The following is a 16,933-nucleotide window of genomic DNA, read 5'->3' as shown; positions in this document are numbered from 1 at the left end:
CTATCTATCAAACAAATTAAACAAATTAACATTTTTGGAAGTTTTTTTCGTATATAAACCTTTTATGGAAAACAGTTGCAAATATGCATAACATACCTCGTTCCAACCATATCTGTTTCTGGCTTGAACAATAGCTTCATATACAGCGTTGTGTTCTAGATTTTTTATAACATATGACATTATGTAATGGATGCTGTCTGTTCTGACAGCTGTAGGCTTAATATGGAATTCATGCCATTTCCCGGGGTGTTGATAGGTTTCATTCATCTACAATACAGTTTATTTAGTTATCTATTAGAAATACATACGTAATAAAGCTTACCAAGAGCCGTCTATATAAAAGCTTTATTTCTTCAAGAGTAGGAATAGACTCAATTGTCCATGTTAGATTATAATGATCTAAAGAGCCGCTTAAAGCTGGCGAAATGAAATCGGCGGGTCCTGGTCTTCCCGAAACTTCAATGTATTTTTTCGTTCTTCCAAGAGCATTGTCAGCAACACAACTGTAGTTTCCAAAATCGGACGACTGGAAATTGCGAATAATCAAGCTGTACCGGTCATCCCTTGAGTACATTGACCGTCTGTCAGTTGCATCGAGCAAAAACGAGTTCTGGTACCACAACATCTGAAAATATTTTTTTGAATACATTGAAGCTATTTGTCGTAATTTCCGTGAATTTCCATTAACTAATTACGCAATATATGTACATTAGTGACCCAAAAAAGAAAAAAATATATGAAAGAAATACACCCTAAATTTTTTCCATTTGATACAAAAATCTCATGTATGAAATTTCGGTTTACGTTTACCCGTTCCATTGAGCAATCTTTGTTTCCATAGTAATTTGTATGGGACCAAAGGTTAATCACGAAAAACTCTAAATGCCGCATTTATGGTCTAATCAATGAAAAAATTTTCCAGTTCATTATTGTGTGGGGACAACTATTGCTGGCAGAGCTAAAAGAGGCGGTAAAGAAACTATATGGCTAGACAATATCCAAGTATGGACGGGAATTCGGGATTCTGGAAGACTTTTAAGTGATGCTAGAGACAGAGATGCCTTTGCAGAGATCCTGAAAAATATGTGAAATTATAATATCCTAAGCAAATAATGATTTTTTGTAATACTGTTTTGGGTGCCTATAATTCGAAAACCGAATTGGCAAATAAAGAAGAAGATTGTGGCTAAAAAAGATTTCTAACAAAATTTATGATATTCGGTTAAACTTTGTATGGGGATCAAAGGCAAATTTTCAGGAAATCGCTCTGCAGGCCACATTTTTTCCAATCGATGAAAAAACTTTACAAGTTTATTGTTACGGCTAAATAGCGAATATAGCTTGCTATATTATATGGCCCAAATTACCTATGTATATTTGTCCAAATAAGAATATTGAACCAATATCAAAATCTGGCCCGATTTTCATAAATTTATGTAAAATTAATTTCTTAGTCACAACAAAGGACTGGTAATTTTTTTTAGAAAATAATTTTTATAAAATACTAGGGGACCCGGTGAACTTCGTCTCGCAGTTTGTTAGGTACAGAACTTGATGGCTGTGGTTCAAACCTATAATAATATTATTGCTATCACCTTGTTCAATGGCAAATATTTCTTTGTCAGTTTGGCGAAGAGAGAAGGTACTGTGAGGCAAAGTGATATATTTTTACAGTGTTTTATTTAAAATATATTTTTTAAACAAATAACACGTTTTGCGATGTAAATAAAAATTTTTGGTAGCACAGTTGAAGCAAAATAATATCATATCGCCCCTATTCGTTTCATAATCGATGGTTTTCTGCAATTCTTGTTTTCATCAATGAACACGATATTTCACTCAAGCAATTGAATACGAAGGAAGGAATGCGATCGTAGGAATTTGAATTTAATACTGAATATAGTGTTTATTTAAATTTGCGTTTTAATCAATTAACCTATTTTGAGCAGAGGGATCCGATCGTTATCAGGTAACCACCTTCGTCTGTTTTTTTCTGACTTCTCTGTTTAACGAGATCTCCCGAATTCTACTTGCATTGCAAGTTCGGAATTAGATGCAATGGCTCTGGTAACACGGACAAATGCGATAATTGAATTTTGACTAAGACTGTACAATCCAGTACTTGGTACATTGATTCTGTTAGTTGCCGTTCTTTGTGTGAAACACACGCTTGAAGTCTTGTCACACTAACACGTGACTGTTGTCGATTACTTGGTCAACCTATATTTAATTTCGACGTAAATAACATAGTCAAATTAATATCACAAACTAAATAACGTTGAATAAGTATTTACCTACTTATGTCGGCCGATAAAGAATATTTGTCAGATAATTCGACCAAAAAGTCTCCAGTACCTCCGATTTCATGTTTTTTCTTTCCAATTTTGAATATCATCCTTTTTCCATGTACATACAGTGGTGTGAAAAATAATAAGGACACTTCAATCCATAACCAAGATTACATTGAAAACTGACTAAAAAAGTGAAAATTACATTAGTTTATAAAATTTATTGTTTTCTTAAAATGTTAAGAAAAGTATTATAAAAACATTTTGATTGCTTGCAACCATATTTTATTTATCTTTTATATTTTATGCGAATTGTCGTAGTTTGGTGTGTGAAAAATAATAAGGACACTTCATGAAATCTTTTAATAAGGACCAAACTTGAAAGAAATTAATGCAGGTTTTTACTAAATAATGGTAGATAAAGTGTTTCAGTGTCATTAATACTTTGTAGACGATCCTTTGTTTTCTAAAACGGAAGCGCATTGTCTGGGCATCGAGTCGACCAAATTTTGGCACTTCTCTACTGGTATCGCGTCCTACGCAACCTGTATAAGTTGCCAAAGGTCGCCATAATTTGATGGACACTTTCCCCTGCTTGATTTGTTAACTTTATTCCACAACATTTTTCAATCGGGTTCAAATCAAGGGATTGTATGGGCCATTCTAACAACTTAACTTAATTATCCTGGAACACCTTTTTTCATTTTGCCGTCATTTTTGGGTCATTAACCTTGCTGAAGACTCATTTGAGAGGCACACCCCCTACAGCATACGGAAGAATTAAAATTTCCAAAATTTCAATCTAATCTGGTGATTTCAAAAACACTTTGAATACTGAATAGAGACCCCACAGCATAGTAAGAAAATGAGCCCCACACCTTGCTGTTACCTCTGCCATATTTAGCCGCCTTCAGAGTATATTTTGGGTTATATTATTGATTTTTAGGTCTTCAACCATGATAAACTCCTCTATCGGAACAAAAAAATATATTTGGTTTCATCAGACCAAAGAATGGTACGCAATTTTTCTGAGGCCAAGCGATGTGATTTCTAGCAAACTGTATTATTTGCTGAATATTTTTATACCCTACACCACTACGTGGGAAGTGTATAATTTTTCGATTAAAATGATACTTTTCTGACACTGTGAGCTCTAATGTGGCCACCCTAGAGGGTTTTAGGAGTTGTTGATGCGTCAAAATTAATATTTAATTAGTTTTTTCTTTGTAAAGATGTGGGAAAAGGATCTTTTTTAATCATCGAATAACGCATTTATTATTACAGGTACACTTTTTGGATTTCTGCTACGACTTTTACCTTTGAAGTTCACTTAGCTGCATCCTCCACCATTGTTTTTAAAGATTCTAAGCTTTTTCTGTATGAATTTCCTTCTTTATGTAAACATTTAATGATTTCTCGAGTAGCGTGGTAACAATGTGTATTTTTACCCATATTTGCAAAGAAAAACTAAAAAATACCGGTGGATTTAACATTTAATGAATAGAAATTAATTCATTTTAAACTTTTACTTACAGGAAAGAATCACAAAAAAATAATATCAATTTATTTTTACTAAAAGGGAAAAACTGTCCTTATTATTTTTCACAGCAGAAATCACGGATTTTACGAAAAATATTTGTTTTGTATAAAAACTAAACAGAAAGAAAACAAAATCGTAACGGGATTTATTATTGCAATACATGTACATTTTCAAAAACAAATTTCCATCGCAAATTCTTCCATTTTACACATTTTAGGAGCGACCAAAAGTTGTGGATGTCACTGTCCTTATTATTTTTCACACCACTGTACATACAGTGTACCAACAGTACCAGTGTACATATGTATTTGACCATTTGTAATGGCCTTTCAGCTCTGCGGGAACTAAACTGATTGAATTCGTACTCCTTTTCAGTGGGGACATCATTATATATCTGGTATCAATATATATCTGGTACAGCTTAAATTTTATACCGCATAAATCTAATAAATCTTTCGGAGATGTTTTTACTTACAGTTTAAAAGTATACATGCCACAACCATGTTTGTGGATTTGTACCTTTTTCCTCATAACTGTGGAAACCTCTTTCCGCGTTATCATCTTCATCTTTTCAGTCGGAATTTGACCGAAAACACCACTAATCTTTACAAACTCTAAACTAAGCCCTATCCTCTTAACCAATTTTGTCGCTGTTAATTTCCTAAAAAGACACTTGAAAATAAATGAAAATCGAGTTGATTGTGAATAAAAAATTCTATACAACTTTCAAAAATTGACAAAACATTTTCGCCAAAAACTGTCCAAATAAGTGTCAAGGTATACTCCAAACGCGAAGCTCGATAGCAATTTGTGGAAAAATTGACATTCTTGAAAAAATATTTTTGCAAATTTTTCGCAAATTTTCGCGATTTTTTTTAAGTTTTATCCTTTTCTGCTATGAGACCATTCCGAATTGGTGCGAATTGTCAAAATCTGTTCAGCCGCTCTTGAGTTATAAGCGTAGTAACTAACATCATCCTTTTTTATATATATAGAATCTGGCCCGATTTTCGTAAATTTATGTAAAATTCATTTCTTAGTCACAACAATGGACTGGTAAAATTTTAAAGTAAAATCGGTTAGGCACGGGCTGTCTCTACAACGATCTAGTAAAGTTCTTTTTTATCTACTGGACTATAAGTGTGGCCTTTATGGAATTTTCTTGAAAATCCACCTTGGGTCCCATACAAGTTACTATGTAAACAAAGATCGCTTAGGTGGCACGGGTTAAAAGTTAACCGATCGCCATAGAATGTCAAAGAGAAAAAATAATTAATTAAAATTTCAATTGTTCCAGAACTAAACAGTTTTTAAAATTTTTAGCACTTTGCAAGCTTTTACCAGAAACCGTTTCTGTATACAAAAAGTTGTAAAGTGTTTACTTCTCTTTAAACAAAAATTGCGTTGAATGATGCTCTCTTTAAAAAATGTTTACCGATAAAAGTTGCAACATATTTGTCGGTTCTGATTGGCTCACACATGGACACTGATATTTGTTCCAGTTGTTTTCGGTATAAAGGTCTGGATACATAAGCTGCTTCGCCTGTTTGCCTTGCTTGCTTCTGAAAATATAATAAAAAAGAAAGGGTTCGAAATTGGCAGAGCCTTCTTTATTCTTTTATTTTTATTATGTCAGAAATGAAGCAGGCAAGCAAGGCAATCAGTCGAGGCAGCTTATGTACCCAGGCCTTGGGGCTTTTTGTCGTTCTCGTATTTTTTTGAAAAAAATTTGTATGTGGAACTCATGTTCGATAGTTCGTTCTTTTGCAACTTTTACTATTAACAAATACTGAGACGGAGCTATAATATGTGTTACTGAACTTGCAAGAATCTGCAAATTTTTACTACGATAAGAATTTTTCCTTCATGATATGAATATTTAATATTTTCTTCATATCATGAAGGAAAAATTCTTATCGTAGTAAATTATTGCAGTTCTGGAATTAACAATGTATTCATACAAATATGTATGTCCATGAGCTTTTCATTATTATATGAAAGACTGAGAAACAAACCTCTGAATTGACATCACCATGTACTACGCACACTAATTCTATGTCATATCCTTCGGCAGCATGAACCCACGACTTTTCGACGGTTATTTCTGGAGGTGCTGTAAAAACATATTATATTTAAAACATTTGGAACAATATATAATGGTAGATTCTTACACAAAATGGTTAATTGAATATCCATCGATACCCTTTCCTTAACCCCATTATCAGCAGAACATTGATAAATTCCTGCATGATGTCTGTCGACGTTTTCCAATATTAATGTCGAACTATCAGATAAATGCGTAGGTCCAGAAAACACATCTTTTTTAAACCAATATATCGTTGGTACAGGATTTCCAGATGCTTTACATTCCAATGTGACCGTGCTGCCTTTTCTTGCCGTCACTTGTCCATTGTGTGGAAGAGCTCGTAGTGTAGGAGGTACTAAAATAATAAAATTATTTTCGATAATAATTTTTATAACTGCCTTATAGGTACTAAATATTATACGTTTCTATTAATTTCTCTGTTCCAAAGTTCCTTCATATGTATATATTACAGAAGACATAAAATAACTACGATTTTAAGTAAGTTCTTTCAATATGTTTCTATTTAATTTATTCGAACATTAATAAATTCTCCCCATACTTATAGATGATTACGGATACCAATCGTCGGTGTCATGCCTGTCGTCTTTCAGTGCAGAGAGACTCTATTTCCCTGATTTAGGTATGTAAGTGACAGTGAAAAAGACAGACCAGCCCTATAGATGTCCTCGAGGATTAGGTAAATTTTTGGTGACGCAAATTGGGGAATCGCCGGTGTTATACCATAAGGTGATTTATAGGCTTTGACATATCTAAATCGCTTAATCTAGTCGAAATATGAAAAATGGTATACCACGAGGCGGTGTTACAGGGCTTTTTTTCGCAAAACAAACTTATAATATTTTCATACAGCCCCCATAGAGCGAGCTTTGATATACAAATAAATTAATTAATTAAATATATAATATATAATTAATCTATATATATAAAAATGGTGCAAAAAATGTATAGTAATTCATAAAATGAGAACGGCTAGGCCGATTTCTGGGCGGGCGAGGCGGTGTTACAGGGCTTTTTTTCGCAAAACAAACTTATAATATTTTCATACAGACCCCATAGAGCGAGCTTTGATATACAAATAAATTAATTAATTAAATATATAATATATAATTAATCTATATATATAAAAATGGTGTAAAAAATGTATAGTAATTCACAAAATGAGAACGGCTAGGCCGATTTCTGTAAATTTTTTTTGTCAGTTATTCGTATTTTCGAGGGGAAGGTCTTTACGGAAGAAAATTTTGGAAAATCTCTCTGGAAAAGTCGGAAAATTGGAAAAATCGAAAATTGAGTTTTTGTATGAAATTTTATTCCTTAATAGCGAGACGAAGTTCGCCGGGTCCGCTAGTTAAATATATAAAGACAAAAACAAACCTAACCTAAAAAATCAGAAGAAAACACAAAAACAAACCTAACCTAAAACATAACAATTTTGCGTAAACAAAAAAAATGGTGTAAAATGGTGCACCATTTACATGTATAAAAATAAATGTTCTATAAAAAATGGTACGCCATTTTACATCGGTCCATAAAAAATTCTTCACTTTTAACAGACTGTTATAGGCGTGGTAATCGAAGTATAATCCCTAATATAAGGAATCTGAGAACTTGTTTCACTGATCTCGGGGCAAATCGGTAATGGCGGCTACCTTTTCTGGATCCGTTCTATTAACCCCATTGCCCACAACATGACCCAGGTACTTAACTTCTGGAACGCAGAAGTGGCTCTTTTCAACATTAATGGTCAATGCAGATTCCCGAATTTTCCCAGCAATGACACTCAGAACTTCCAGATGCCGATTGAAAGATTCCGAAATGACCAGAAGATCATCGAGATAGACAAACACTTCCGCCCTAAGATCCGGAGGTACCACTTTATCCATTAACCTAGACATTCGGGCATGTTCTGGCATTCACCTCTGCACCTCACGTTATCGAACACACATAAAGCTGTTCTGCAACACACTTTACACCTAGTTGGGGTGTATTCCTCACACTGTAATTTTGATGGCGAAAGCTGAGTGAATCCTTATTTTTTAAAGAAAATAATTGAAATTTTCTACAATAAATTGCATAGGACTAAAATTTAGTGTGTATTCTATTAGCATTTAAAAAAATATTTATTTTTCTTAACAAAATATGACTACGTCTGTTTCGTAAACAATCAAAAGAACAAAGCGTACATACCCACACACGCATGTGTATTCGTTGATACGCCAACACAGACTGATATTTTTTCATTGTTAATGATAAAGTTTGAAAGCTGTAATAAAGCTTTCCAAAGTTCTTTCGTGAAATATGAAAGCTCTTTTCACGTGAAATACAGAACATCAATTGCTTTCACAGGTGAAGTGCATGTGTGATGTGAAATTGATACACGGCGAATTCCAGAACATGCCCGATTGTCTGCGGGGCATAGCACAGCCCGAAAGGCATTACTTTGAAGTGGTTTCGTGATTTCTGATCCAAAGGAATCTGCCAAAAGGCATCCTTCAGATCAAAGCTAGTGATGAACTGAGCTTTTGGCAATCTACTTAGAATGCCGTTCTCCTTGCGACACCGAAAAATTTGTCTTTTTGTTCCATGGATGGAACAAAACAACTTTGAACTTTTTAGTGCCATATCCATGCCGGTTGGCGTATGGAACAAAAAGAGACAAAAACGAAGTGTTCCGCAGCAAAAATGAAGGCGTTTGGAACAAAAAATGCCCAATTTTGTCAATTTACGAATAATTTGGCGTATCGAACAAATTGTTTTAAGGACTAAGTTTAAAAACTGAAAAAAATAGTTTTTAGATATAAATATTTTTGAATATTGTACTATAATATGAAACTAATTTTTTATGCTTAATTTTAACTCCCCCTTCTAACAGGAAAAAAAGAAGAAAAAAGTAAATTAAAGAGAATTAAAGAAAACACGATTTTCGTAGATGGTTTGGTTGATTCACTCTCTGTATTGCGGGTGATGCTCTGCTATCAGTTTCAACTACTTAAGGAAGCACTGAGCTTGATGTACAGAGTTCAAGTTGCTCAAGAGGAATCACTGATGGGCAGAAATGCTCTGCCTCACACACAAAAGTGTAAAAAATACATGAGTCTCTCGCAATTTGCCCACCATTGAGAGGAATGAACGAATTTATTGAGTTTTATTCTACTTAGCTTCACTTTTGAGAAGCGCCAAAGTCGTTTAGACATGTATGATAAAATTTAGTAGTACATAGTTGCTTAAAGTAGTAGTATTAAATATATTTACAGAGGTGTATTTTTAGCTGTTAACTAAGCAACAGAAATAAATGATTGTGGGAACTGCTATGGCAAACTGTATCAGGAATTGGATTGTTGAATCTGTTACAATAAACTGCATGCCGGCTAATTGATTGTTAGATCTGCTAAGTAAACTGTAGTAGGATATTGGGTTCTTGAATTGTGGTGAGGTATCAGTTTGTTGAATCTGCCAAAACTGCAATTATGGTAGGAAGATTGTGTTGAACAAGTCTTGTTGGATGCTGAAACCATAGACTTTCTACGGAACCTCCCCCTGGAGTAAACCTGCATTGTTGTTGAAGTGAACGGCATAATTTGGTGGGTGCAGAAATGATGTTTATCCACACTACGTAGGTACTAATGATGCACTATTATCGGTTTCATGTACTTCAGAAGCATTGAAGTTGATGTGTTGTGTCCAATGTGCGTGATGATGCACTGCTATCAGTTTCATGTACTTAAGGAAGCATTGAGGTTGATGTACAGTGTTCAAATTGCGTGATGATGCACTATTATCGGTTTCATGTACTTCTGGAAGCATTCAAGTTGATATGTAGTGTTCAAATTGTTTTACAGGAATAACCCGTTGTCTTATATGGCCATCTGTATAGGTCTTCTGTGAAACAAGACGATTGCGAAGACTCTGTGCTTTCACAAATTACGAGCCTTTTGTTGCTGTAGTCCTCGGCTGTTGATGGTAGAAAGTGGTCGTGTTACATGGCCACTGAGTTGGGCGCCAATAAAGAAAACACGATTTTCGTTGATCGTTTGATTGATTCACTCTCTATGTTGCGGATGATGATCTGTTATCAGTTTCAACTACTTAAGGAAGCACTGAGCTTGATGTACAGAGTTCAAGTTGCTCAAGAGGAATGAACGAATTTATTGAGTTTTATTCTACTTAGCTTCACTTTTGAGAAGCGCCAAAGTCGTTTAGACATGTATGATAAAATTTAGTAGTACATAGTTGCTTAAAGTAGTAGTATTAAATATATTTACAGAGGTGTATTTTTAGCTGTTAACTTTAAAAATGTAAAGATCAATCACAATAGGATATATAAAAAGGTATAAAATCACAATGACAAAAGTACAAAAACTTAAAAGTTTTACTATTGAAATGTAGAGGGCGTTAAACTGTAATTACTAAAATGTTGATTGCTTCAGAATGAATTAAAATACAATTCCACAGCCACTGCCATTAATAAAAATAACAATTGCTTGACATTGTTCTTGTTTGGATTTTTCGAACGGATTTATTGCCTTCTTAACATTATCACTTAATGTGAAACTTATAGTATAAGCCTTCGAATTTGTTAATTTTTCTTTAATGGGTTAACCCCAGTCGTGCAGACCAAAAAAGCAAATCCACACTTTTTAGGAGACTTTTTTTCATCTGCAAGGGCATATCTTGAGCTACTTTGGGTAATTATTATGTTAAAAATATTGCCTACGCCTCTAAAAAATAGTTTTCGGCGCTCACTCTAGGTTGAAAATGAATGGACCGATCATTACACACATAAATTTGTAGGCATTTTAATTAGCTAATAATTATATCTTATACTAGGGAAAGTTCTCTAGAAAGTTGTTTATTGAGATCTAAGGTGCATTTTTGTAGTTGGTTGTTGTTCAATTTTGATCGGTTTGATATCTGTAGGCAAAGTGGACTGGCAAAGTCACCATTTCCATTCTTCACAAAAAATGCACCTTTCTTTGGCCATAAATCGGTATAATTTTGTTCGTTTAATTTTGATGTACTCGAAAGGAGATATATGAAGATAGGTTTATTCGTATTAAAGCTACATTGGACACTGACTTCAACAATGTTATTTTGAGAAACATACGCTTCAAGTTTTTATGTTATCTATATCTATCTACACTGTCTCAAACAATTGTCCGTACCCCCATACAACTGAAAAATATTTGATTATAATTTAAAAAATAATTACTCGATTCGAGTGAATTAAATTTTGATTTAAAAATACAACAGTTCTTTATAATAATTGCAAACTAATAATTAAATAAACATGTTTCACTATTATTTTATACAAAAAATAAAAAAAAACGTAAAAAATAACTAAAACAATTGTCCGTGCGATTCAATCTTGTATAACGGTTCTTTCATGTTTGTTGTTTTTATTCAATCGGATCATTGTCCAGAGAGAAATATTAATTTCTCTAACATAACGGATCTATATTTTTTGAAGTTGAGGTAAAATTAGAGCATTTTCCGGTCTATAAAGTACTTTGTCTGAGTAGTGTGTTGCAACAACCATGCAATATGAGTTCGAATAATAAAAATCATTCTAAGATTCCTATTGCCATCAAATGATTGATTATTAAACTGCATAATGAAGGAAAAAGTTGTCTTGAAATCTCTAAAAATGTTTCTAGACCAAAATCATCTGTCCAATATGTGATACAAAATTACAAAAAAAAAAAAAACGGTACGAAATTTTCTTCATGACAACCAGTACAAGGCATGTGTTCCACGAAAAAAAAAACTTTAAATCAAAAAAGGACATAAAACAGCGATTAGAATATGCCAAAAAATATGTAGACAAGCCTGACGACTTCTGGAAATCAGTTATTTTTACTGACGAAAGAAAATGTAATATTTTTGGGTCGGATGGAAGACGTTTTGTGTGGCATAGAGAAAACACCGCGTATAAAAGCAACTGTGAAACACGGTGGTGGGTCAGTGATGGTGTGGGTTCAATGACAGCTGGAGGTGTGGGAAATTTGGTGTTCATGGAAACCACGATGGATAAATTTAAATATTTGAACATATTAAAAGAAAATTTAAAAACTAGCGCCACTAATTTGGGCATACAGGACGATTACCGTTTCATGCACGACAACTACCCAAAGCACAGTTCCATGGTTGTGCGAGAATGGCTGCTCTACAACGTTAAGGAAGTGTTGCCTCAAACTCCCCAGAGCCCAGATTTAAATCCCATAGAACATTTATGGGGTATTTTAGAAACAAAAATCGACAACATAAAATAACTAACAAGAATGGCGGAATATTGGTGCAGATACCACTGAAAAATTGGCTTTATCGATGAAAAATCACTTAAGAGATGTAATCACTGCTAAAGGATATCATACCAAGTATTAAGGAACGTCATACATCATGATAATATACATTTTTTAAATACATATGTATTGGGTACGGACAATTTTTTGAGTGTATATTTTGAAATATTTTTAAGTTTTTCGTTAAAAATAATAGTGTGCCTTTTTTATTTTATTATTAATTGGCAAAATTTATTACTTTTTGTTATACGTAAAACAAGTGAGAAAAGGCTATAGTCGGCACGGGGCCGACTATGTGATACCCTACACCACTTCCTCTGTGAATAATCTTTTCACTCGAAAACATTTCTATTATGGAGATACGAACGTTTTCACCTATCTGGCTTTTATACCAAATGACTTAAGGCGAACTGAACCAAAATAATTAATATTTAATTTTATATTTGACTATTGTCGACATCACCAACATCAATATGCTTCTACTCTGTGAGAAAATTTCGTGATGATCCGATCAAAATTCCGACCTGTAGTGTGATTGCAGAAAAAGTGGATAAAAGGATGCATTAACGACTGTTGCGATATCTCTATTATTTGACTACCTACGCCAACCTACTTTGCATAATTTCAAAGATGGGATTTTCTACTTTCTTAGTCAGGCTTTGCTTTTAGAAGGTCCCCAACCAAAGGTATGATATCCGTCATTATTATTAAAATCGCAAAAATGAGAAGTCGGGTTTTATTAGCGACTATTGCGATATCTTCGTTGTTAGACCACCTACGACAACCTACGTTACATTGTTGTAAAGGTGATATTTTATACTTTCATTGCCAGGTTTTGCTTTTTATAGACCCCTTATAGACGTTGAGATATTTGCTTTGGAATAAAATGTTGACTTTTTCTCCAAATAAAGTTTTTGCTCATTCCGACCCCTAAATATTATCCGACCATCATCAAAATCAATAGGATTCTTCCTCTGTGAGACCCTCATTAACCCTCGAAATTTCGTGATGATCCGATCAAAATTGCGCCCAGTAGCGTGATTTCCAAAAAATGGAAAAATGGGATGTATTATCGAATATTGTGATATCTCCGCTATTTGGTCACCTACGCCGACCTAGTTTGCATCATTGTAAAGGTGGAATCTTCTAATTTCATAGTCAGGCTTTGCTTTTGGAAAGTCTCCAGCCAAAGCTCTGATATTCGTCATTATAACTAAAATCACAAACATGAAAATTTGGGTTTAATTTGCGACTATTGTGATATCTTCGTTGTTTGATCACCCACGAGAACCTACTTTACATCGTTAGAAAGGTGATATTTTCTACTTTCATTATCAGGTTTTGCGTTTGGAATACCCCTTATAGAAGCTGAGATATTAGCTTTGGAAAAAAACGTTGTCTTTTTATCCAAATAAGTTTTTTGCCCATTCCGACCCCTAAATATTATTCGATCCTCACCAAAATCAATAGGCTTCTTCCTCTTTCAGATCCCCATTAACTCTCAAAATTTCGTGACGATCCGATCAAAATTGAGGCCTGTAGCGTGATTTCCAAAAAAATGGAAAAATGGAATGAATTGCCGACTATTGTGATATCTCCGCTATTTGGTCACCTACGCCGACCTAGTTTGCATCATTGTAAAGGTGGAATCTTCTACTTTCATAGTCAGGCTTTGCTTTTGGAAAGTCCCCAGCCAAAGCTGTGATATTCGTCATTATAACTAAAATCACAAACATGAAAATTTGGGGTTTATTTGCGACTATTGTGATATCTTCGTTGTTTGGTCACTTACAAGAACCTACTTTACATCATTAGAAAGGTGATATTTTCTACTTTCATTGTCAGGTTTTGCTTTTGGTATACCCCTTATAGAAGCTGAGATATTCGCTTTGGAAAAAAACGTTGTCTTTTTATCCACATAAGTTTTTTGCCCATTCCGATCCCTAAATATTATCCGACCATCACCAAAATCAATAGGCTTCTTCCCCTCCGGGACCCCCATCAACACCCAAAATTTCGTGACGTTCCGATCAAAATTGCGACCTGTAGCGTGATTACAAGGTTTAGATGGATAGACGGACAGACGGACGGACGGACGGACTGACGGACGGACACACATAGCCAGATCGACTCAGCTCGTCGAGACATTCATTTTGATATATATAAGTATGGGTCTACGATCATTATTTCGATGCGTTACAAACTTTTTGGCCAAAACCAACTTATAATACCCTCCCCACATAGTGGTGTAGGGTATAAAAAACAAATCACTTCATATATATATATATATATATATATATATATATATATATATATATATATATATATATATATATATATATATTTCCTGTCACGGTGTTTTTTTGCACAAAAATTTGACAAATTTTATTCTCACAAATAATATCCACAAAAATATAATTCTTACACATGTATGTATGTTAGGGTGGGGCGATTTGTGTGGAAGCAAAAAAACCTTAATGAGCCCTTCGCGTTTCTGATTCCTGGGATTGAACTGAGCAAAAAAGTCCACTGGACCATATATCTACCGTAAAAATCGAGCCTCCCGATTTTGACTTTAAGTTTTTTACTGACGTTTTTTGGATATTTTGGCATATAACAGCCAAACCATTGGGATTTTCGATCCAACACAAAGACAAACATTGTAGCCAAGACAGTAATTGAAAACTCTCTAATACATCGCAAAAGCATTGGAACGCTCCTTCAGGCAGTTTTGGCCTTAAGAATGTGCAAATTTTTCAGAAAATGTCGATAAATGACATTGTGCTACAAAATTTTACCCGAAAAATATTCAAGTGTTCTGATGCAAAATTATATCGTGTTGGCATCCATGGACAACGACAATGCCTTTATTTCGTTTGGGTCACTTCGTTTTATTTTTTTATAACGGTAAAAGTAGTGAAAATCTGGGTTTCTTACATTTTCAAATTTAAACGGGCATATCTTATTTTTTCCACAACGGATTTCTTTTGATCCTTCTTCCTTTTAAAGGGGTGAATAATGTCTTTTGAATAAGCTATTATTGTTTTAAATCGGTTAACAAATGGCTAAGTTATAGTGGTTTATGTCTGAAAAACCACACAAAAAACCTATAAAGGAATTTCTCATAATTTTCAAAATAAATATTGAACAAAACAAAAAAACATTATATTTTTGAAAATTATGAGAAATTCCTTTATAGGTTTTTTGTGGGGTTTTTCAGACATAAACCACTATAACTTAGCCATTTGTTAACCGATTTAAAACAATAATAGCTTATTCAAAAGACATTATTTACCCCTTTAAAAGGAAGAAGGATCAAAAGAAATCCGTTGTGGAAAAATAAGATATGCCCGTTTAAATTTGAAAATGTAAGAAACCCAGATTTTCACTACTTTTACCGTTATAAAAAAATAAAACGAAGTGACCCAAACAAAATAAAGGCATTGTCGTTGTCCATGGATGCCAACACGATATAATTTTGCATCAGAACACTTGAATATTTTTCGGGTAAAATTTTGTAGCACAATGTCATTTATCGACATTTTCTGAAAAATTTGCACATTTTCAAGGCCAAAACTGCCTGAAGGAGTGTTCCAATGCTTTTGCGATGTATTAGAGAGCTTTCAATTACTGTCTTGGCTACAATGTTTGTCTTTGTGTTGTATCAAAAATCCCAATGGTTTGGCTGTTATATGCCAAAATATCCAAAAAACGTCAATAAAAAACTTAAAGTCAAAATCGGGAGGTTCGATTTTCATCGTAGAGATATGGTCCAGTAGACTTTTTTGCTCAGTTCAACCCCAGGAACCAGAAACGCGAAGAGCCCATTAAGGTTTTCAAATCGCCCCGGCCTAATGTATGTATACCTATTTTAGAAGAAGTTTAATAAAATTAAAGATTAGTTTAAGAACCATAAAATCTGCTATTAACACCAGAATAATATCAATCAATAATTTTATGTTTTAACTTTCAGTCGAAGACAAAAAATATAGTATCAAAAATGACTACAATAATACTATAAAATACTCATCGTCCGATACTATTAACATACAATAGTATCCTGTCTTTTTTTTACAATTGTTGTCTTTTATTTTAATACTAATTTCTATGTTTTTTATTTTTTAATGTCGGACAAACAAAGAAGACTATTAAATCGTAATGAATTGAAAAAATATGTTATGCAAAATAAAGCTCCTGTGAAGCTCAGAAAATGAAGTACAAGACAATATTATGCATCGAGTGGGATCACAATCTAGAAGCGATGTGACGGCTTAACGTGCCAATCGATCTCCTAATGCAGGGGGTGTTTATATCTGGACAAGTCAATGTGTAGAAGGCTTGACAACTGCTTGTGGTAAGACGGCTATGCCACGGTTGACCTCAGTTCTATCCACTAAACTAACTCTCCTGCAACACAACAATCAACTGTAGTAGTGGGAAGACAATGGTGTCAACTACTTTAGACAATTTGGAGTTGTAAAGGAGATAGAAACGGTCTAGGATTGTTGTAAACAGACACTTGTTATATATGAGAACATATTCGTATTTTCTTATCAGACATAGATCTCATGGCTTGGCAAGATATATACTCTTTTATTTTCTATCATTTCCAAAGTATCCAGAATAAACACAAGGGACCAAGGAGTGGCCGTTGTTACGATGACTTAAACGCATCCTTAAACGTAATCTACTCCTTTAT

The 16,933-nt window shown here is 33.9% G+C and overlaps 1 protein-coding gene across 2 annotated transcripts in view; it reads right to left on the bottom strand.

Annotated features, from left to right (window-relative positions):
- LOC141403907 (limbic system-associated membrane protein) overlaps positions 1-16,933 on the bottom strand; it is a 122,813-nt gene that overhangs the window by 1,136 nt on the left and 104,744 nt on the right. For both annotated transcript variants that reach the window (XM_073986997.1, XM_073986996.1), the window contains 4 exons: positions 6,000-6,269; positions 5,844-5,941; positions 323-625; positions 97-267 (listed from right to left, as the gene is read on the bottom strand). In XM_073986997.1, the coding sequence (XP_073843098.1) occupies positions 97-267; positions 323-625; positions 5,844-5,941; positions 6,000-6,269 (842 nt within the window). The remainder of the gene's footprint in view (positions 1-96; positions 268-322; positions 626-5,843; positions 5,942-5,999; positions 6,270-16,933) is intronic.

This window comes from Musca autumnalis, unplaced genomic scaffold (assembly GCF_047663935.1).
Source record: "Musca autumnalis isolate F117 unplaced genomic scaffold, ASM4766393v1 scaffold_4, whole genome shotgun sequence".
NCBI lineage: Eukaryota > Metazoa > Arthropoda > Insecta > Diptera > Muscidae > Musca > Musca autumnalis.
This window is presented reverse-complemented; position numbering and strand designations above follow the sequence as displayed.